Genomic DNA, 7,395 nt, shown 5'->3' on the forward strand with positions numbered 1-7,395 from the left:
CTGGCTTCAAGTGGGAAAAGGCATAGTACGTGTGAGACTCGCTCAGCATCTGGACAGCAAAAAATTGTCTCGTCTATTTCTTCATCAGGACATCTTTTGTTGCGCTCTCTTGCCCAGGTAAGGAAGGTATTAAAGGCCCACCTTTTGCTTTGCTTTGTGTTATTAGGCACCACAGCTTCAGCGGCTTTGTGTAAAGCTTCACTCTTGATAGGAGACGGAAATCGCTTTTCATTCTTGGCTCTTTTGCTCTCCCTCGCCTCCTCACTACAGTCACTACAGCCAGTATCATCTACTTCTAACGGTCTCTTCTCTACCATTTTCCAAGATTGAAGCACATGTTCATGTGGTTTAGGGCGGTTCTTTTGGTACGTCCCCTAGTAACCATAAATCATTTAAAGCAGGGAAGCAGTGCTGTGCTGGATATATAACAGCACTGCTTCCTGTGCTTTAAGTAATACGTGTATGGCTCACAGTGATCTTGCGCATCTTTTAAATCCTTGCCCGATGCAGCCTTTGCAAACAAGATTGCTGGGATTGTTGTGCTCTCAGTAGCACTAATAAAGTAGGCGGGGCAGTCATGTTATGACGAAAAATAGGCGTTCCCAGAGCTATCAATGGTGGCTGTGTTAGTTGCATCTTTTGAGAACAGATGAGCATGTCTAGTTGCTTTTCCATTCTAGTGCGTGACTTAAAATGAATTGGTTGCTAATAGTATGGCTTTTAAATACTTTCTTGTGTACCCTAGCTATAAGAAATGCATCAAATCTGATTCCCTTGGTCAATAAATCACAGAAACCTCAACCTCGGTGTATAAGCTATACTTATATACAGTTGGATTAGTATACCTTGATGGAATTCAAACAACAAGAGGATTAACACTTCACAGTTCTTATCTGCTCATTTTTGTCCTAATCAAAAATCAAAATGCTGCCTTACATACATCAAGGCTTGAAGGGCACGGCTGCAAGCTTAACTTTAATTAGCACGTCCAATTGCATTACCTTAAGATTTTGTGTGACCTTAAGATTTTGTATGACCTTGAGAGTTGGCACAACCTTGAGAGAAAGTATGACTATGATTTGAGGGGCAGATCTCATTTTACTATTTAGAGGTACTTGAGAGATTAAAGGATGGCTTGCTCCAGTAGTTCTAGTTATCAAAGATTTAATGATATCTATGCCATCCTCTAGCTTTTTGCCTCTCATATGTCTACTGTCCTTGTCCTATTTCTGGTCTGACTAGTTTCTGTCGGGGCATTGTCTGCCATATCATTGTCTTGCCAACTTGTGGTCTGCTACACATGCACAGTATAATGTACTGCCAAAAGGTACGAGCAAGGACATTACATGCCTGCACTTGTATGCCATGTGTTGGATACAGTGGCATAGCCAGGGAAAAAGAAGTACTAGGGCATCAATGGCGCAGGAAGTGTGCTGTGATTTTTAAACAGGTTAATTAAATATTCATAAAGGCATGGTCAATTTATTAATTAACATTGTTAATTAATTGACCTCAGTAAAATAATTAAAACTACTTAGTTTTTACTAATAATAATAATAATAAACAGTCAAACAAGATGATCAATATTTTTTGTAATAGTAGTTTACAACATTATTCTTCTACTTTGAGCTGCAAATTTGTCAATGACATTTTCTATATTAAGTTTAGTGGAGATATCATTTTCAATGGAAATACAAACCAAGTCCACCAATCTTTCCTCTGACATTGTTGATCTCAAATAAGTCTTGATTCTTTTTAATGCTGAAAAGCAACGCTCACATTGAGCTGAACTGACACATACCGTCAAAGCAATTTGTAGCAGTTTTTGGGAAAGCTTCTCTGAGGGGATATAGCTCCTTTAATGCATGACTAATGCCCTCAATATTAGGTTTTGATGATAGGCTTTGTTTAGCAAGTACAACTTCCATTGAAATCATTGCATGGTCTAGTTGATAGTTATTGCTAATCGGTAAAAGAGCGTCTGGATCAAAAAACTTATCTGCTTTAGGATCACACACTTGGATTGCCTTCATAATGCTCATGTTCCTGGATGTGAAGCATTGCTTAAGCTCAACAATAAATGTGTCTAGTACTGGAAAAAAATGGTTTTCTTCCACTCACTGCTGGTAGACATTGTGTCTCTTGGCCTATAGATTTCAGTACAACACTCTCATCAAATCTTTGAAGTATTTGGCTTCTTCTGTTATGCTTATTAATAGGAATTTCATTGAGACTAGCAACTTGCTCTGCATATTCATACAAATGATCCCCATAATGATCACTAATTTGTCCAAGGTTTCTATTGTGGAAGACACCAAATCAGCTGCTTTTGCCAGATTACATTGATGATGTAGTAGATCTGAGAACTTTTTTGGGCAACAAAGAATTTTATAAAAAATGATCAGGTGGAGCAAAAAGGTAAATGATTTTACTTGCAATAACAAGCCTTGAGCTTCAACTGCTTTTTGTGGATCGTAAGCAGTACTATTGGCAATCTCTGTAAGTATGGCCAATATTACATCAAATGTGCAACAAACAGCATTAACAGCAAGATACCTACAGGCCCATCTTGTGCCAGATAACCTCTGCAATTCTTTCTTAGGCTTACTTGGGTGTAACTTTGCTTGCTGAGCTACAAAAATCACATGTGCTTTGTTTGAAGAAATAAAGACTTATAAAGACTGAAGGAGTGCAAAAAATTTAGCAGAGAGTTGATCTTTTTGGCACAGTCAACAAGAACAAGGTTCAATATGTGGGCAAAGCAACGAATTTAGATGGCTTGTGGTGCAACTTGCATCACATGTTGCTGTACTCCTGAAAATTTGCCAGACATGACACTAGCCCCATCATATCCTTGTGATACAAGAGACCCTGTATCAAGTTGATATTTCTTAAGTGTATCAAGGATATATGCTGCAAGGCTCTTAGCATTTAGACTAAATGCTTCAACAAATGTGAGAAATCTTTCATGTATAGTTCCCTTTTTAATATTAAAATATCTGATAACTAGGGCCATCTGCTCTGTTTTGCTGATATCCTTTGTTTCATCAGCTGATATAGAGTACAGACCAGCACTCCTGGTTCTGTAGCAAACTTCCTCACGTACCATCTTACCCATAATACTCAAGAGTGAGTTCTGTATTTCAGGAGAGGTATACAAAGCATTTCGAGGACCACTGACTAGCTTTTGTTGAATAGCAGGATCATGTGAAGCAACAACATCTAAAATTTCCAGAAAATTGCCTTTGTTTGGAGAATTAGTGCCTTCTCTGTGTCCTCGGAGAGCTATTTCCTGATGTGCACAAAGTAGAAGAATCTCAATCAAGCTTCTAATATAGTGACGGTTTGTACTAATCACCTCCAAGTGATTTGACTCCATCCTGGCTGAAATTGAAGTACCGAGCTGAGTATTAAGCTTGTATTGGGACCAAGACTCCATTGATTGCTTGTAGGATGCACACCTGTCATGCACATAGAGAATTCCAGATTTACCAGTGGCGTGCTTCCAATCACGAAATCCTTGTTTCATAAATTTATCCTTTGAATTTCCAGCTTCAAGATGGAACATACGGCATGGAAAGCAAAAGCAGGCATCCTTTTGAACTGAATATTCCAGCCAATTGTAACTATACCAGGATGAATTAAATGATCTTTGTTTACCTGATATTATACGAGATGGAAATTGTGATAGTTTAGGCTGACAAGGTGAGTCATTTTTTGTAGTAGCTACATGTATATCTGAAGGAACATCATCCTCATTTGTATGCTGTTGTTTTGGGCTACTGCCTGTGTCACATAGCTCTAGCTCACTAGCTACTTCCTGCCTTTCTATATCACTGACATCAGCCTCAGGCTCTTTATCTGTGGCAAGATTTGAATCCCTTTCCTGTCATTTGGAGGAGGTAGGTGCCACAGTAGTCTCTTGTGCCAGACCCAACCCACTACGTGAGGAAGGGTCTGGATTCATTCCCTACTGAAACTATTCTTTTGCAGCCAAAAATGGAAGCCCATATAAATTAGGTATTTATCCGTAAAATAGGAAGCATCACTTCAACTTTCATAAATGTATTATAAAATGGCTGGCTGTAGATCTAGCTATTTTGATGATGCTTCTGTCAACTCAGCCCTGCTGGAATCTTTAACGAAATTTGGTTTATATAGCTTTAAGGAAGAACAGAAGAAAGCCATTACTATCTTCCTACAAAAGAAGGATGTCTTTGTTATTTCACCCACTGGTTATGGAAAAAGCCTTTGCTATGCCAGCCTGCCACTAGTTTTTGATTTCTTAAAGAAAAGGCAAGGGTCCATTGCAGTTGTTGACTTACCTCTCATTGCTTTAATGAAAAACCAAATTTTTTGTCGAAAGGTTTAACTGCTGTATGTATTGGTGACTGTGAAGATGAGGACAGCATAATAAAAGGAGAGTACCAGCTTGTTTTTGTAAGTCCAGAAACATTCTTGGTTAAGCAGAAATGGAGACGAATGCTAGGAAATGATGTATATCAAGAAAGGCTAGTAGCTTTAGTTATAGATGAAGCTCATTGCGTTCGGACATGGTAAGTTTGAGCCTCATGCTGAGCCATAATGTGATTAATGTGTAGGGGCAAAGATTTTTGACTTGAATATTCATATTTATCAGAGCTTCGTAGTATAGTGCCCAAGGTTAACATTATGGCACTTACTGCCACTGCATCTGACACACTAGTGTCTCACATCATACATGATACTGGTATGGCAAGACCAGAAATAGTAAGTGTTTCTCCAAATAAGGAAAATCTTTGCTTTGGAGTTCAAAAAATATTGTCAATGCATGAAACATTTACTCCACTCATCCAGTCATTGCAGTTAAAAAGAACCAACTTTAGAAGAACAATCATTTTTTGTCAGCAGCAGTGGCATTGTGGGCAGTTGTATCAGCTATTTCGTACTCAAATGTCTGATGATCTACTAGATCCAATTGTATCTCCTCCTTTTATGTTGCAAAACAGATTGGTAGATGTATTTTGTAAAGGTACAGAGGATTTAGTGAAGGACAATATTGCCTCTCAAATCACTAAATCTGACTCCAAAGTCAGAGTACTAATATGCACTGCTGCTTGTGGGATGGGAGTAGATTGTGCTGGTGTTGAAAGGGTAATTCATTGGGGTCCACCTAATGATGTTGAAAGTTATATTCAACAAACTGGTCGATGTGGCAGGAGTGGTCAAAAGTCACAGTGCATATTACTTTTTACGACCTGGGGGCTACGCCCCAGGTTGTCCTATGATTTTACCCACGTGTGATACATATATATTTGATTGTATGTCAACACTTACATTTCTTCAATACACGTTGTATTTGAGAAATAACAAGCCTTAGCAACCACCCACCCATGCTACGTAAGTGGGCGTGGTCACGGCAAACAAAATGGCGGTTTGCACATGGAACAAACTTATGAGCTTTCTAACTGCGAAAGAACATAGAGATACTGTCTAAAGACTTTTCTAGAAGCAGTAGAAGGTAGAGAGAACCTTCATAAGTCTTAATAAGAACCCAGCTGTACATGCAAGGTGGTGAAATCAATTATAGGAATATTTTTACACTGTTACGCTTGTTGGTAAAGGACTGAAATGATTTATTGATAAAAAATGCTAGTTTATTGTTAAAATAAGACTAAATGTAGAAGAAGTGTACTATTCAAAGATTTTCATACTTATATAGAAAATAATCAATGTGCATGTTGTGATGTTTGTTCTCTAATTAGATGTCAATGTGTTGAATATGTTACTGCTACCAGCAGCATTCAGTTGTGTGATTAATCATTGTGTATTAATTTTTATAAAAAATAATAAAAGTTGTATGTTTTGTTTTAGTTAAGACTTAAGTTTTTTTAGTTACCAATTTACATCCTGAGTATAATCTTTCAACTAGTAAAGTTAGCCAATTATTAAACTCTTCAAATTTCATAGATCTAGCAGGGTTACATTCATATTTAGCAAAGGAGTGGTACATTCTTCCAGAAACATCAGCAAAAATATCTGCTTTTGCAAGCTCCTGCGTTATCAATTCCTGATCTTTTTTTACTAGATGCTATTGTATGTGCATTAGAAGTAAGCCCACATCCATGCCGACTGTCATAACTTTCCAAAATGTGTTCTAAAGGCCCTATACATTTACTGTAGCGAACTATTACCTTTTCAGTCTTATTTGCACCAAGATGTCGTACATATTCTTTGCATACTCTATTGAGATACTCCATATGGAGATCGCAAGGTATATCATTACCAGGAATACCTTTTCCATGTGTATTAACAAATCTAGACCATATCACTTGGTGTGACAGTCTAGGAGGTAGTAGTTTTATATTAGCTAGGGTGTGAACTGCTTCTATAGCATAGTTATTTCTATTTGTTGCTTTAAATAGCAATAGCATGTACTTCCATGATAATATGACTCTCGGTCCATCTCCCTCTTTGATGGAATCCCTATAATGCATATATAAAAGGCCAAGGGATACTACATCACTGGAATATTCTAGTATATGATCCATTAAAGTTCTCTTATCATCTTGAAAAGTAAGGGACAGGTCCACCATTTTGTCAACTATAATCTTAGAAACATTGAGTAAAATGTCTTTTAGCTCATCATTATATTTCAACCATAAGTCTTCAGGAATCTCATTACAAGAAGGTACTTCATTAATAGTTGTCATGGCAAAAAAATGCATGGCTGCATTAAGAATACTACAAGTAACGACAATCAGAAAGAAATCTTCACACCCACTAAAATTTTCTTTTGGCTCATTAGGAACATTTCTCCTATTAATTGCATTCTAGATTTGGCGTAAAGTTCCACATTCCCTACTTGAGTTTCCATGACGTAATCTTACCCAAACAGCCTTAAGAAAGACAACTTGAGAATGCCAATCTTCTGCCACGCCAACAAGGCCTTCTAATCTTTTTGATGGAGTAGTAGAATTCCCTCTTATTATTTTGCTCCCTCTATACCTGGCCACAGATAACTGATCTCCTCCAACACACAATGGATAAAGTTGCTGTTCCTCTTCTTCAACTTCCTTTCCTTCAAATTGAACCTTTTTCACATGCACATTCATAGGTACATATTTATGTAAATCTTCTATTATTGAAACCATATCTTCATACTTTGATTCATTTTTTAATTGCACACCTAGAGGTACCTGCAATGAGCAATAGAATATAAACTTTAAAATGTAATCTTACAATTTGGGAGAGTTGAGACATTTCTTTGAAGTATTTGTGACTAATGTGGTTAACTACCACTTTAGAAAAATTCTTTTTAAAAAAAGCCATGTTACTACATAAGATCATACGTGACACTAATATGACAAAAGATGATTTCAACTGATCATAATCTTCTTCTGTTGCTAAAAAATC

At 37.2% G+C, this 7,395-nt stretch overlaps 1 protein-coding gene across 1 annotated transcript; it reads right to left on the bottom strand.

The window, feature by feature from the left end:
* Positions 1 to 2,770: 2,770 nt before the first annotated feature.
* LOC100639140 (zinc finger MYM-type protein 1-like) lies at positions 2,771 to 3,568 on the bottom strand. Its single transcript, XM_011411743.1, has one exon. It carries the CDS (start codon positions 3,566 to 3,568, stop codon positions 2,771 to 2,773), a length of 798 nt encoding a protein of 265 aa, XP_011410045.1.
* Positions 3,569 to 7,395: the final 3,827 nt, after the last annotated feature.

This window comes from Amphimedon queenslandica, unplaced genomic scaffold, assembly GCF_000090795.2.
Source record: "Amphimedon queenslandica unplaced genomic scaffold, v1.1 AMPQUscaffold_13504, whole genome shotgun sequence".
Lineage (NCBI taxonomy): Eukaryota > Metazoa > Porifera > Demospongiae > Haplosclerida > Niphatidae > Amphimedon > Amphimedon queenslandica.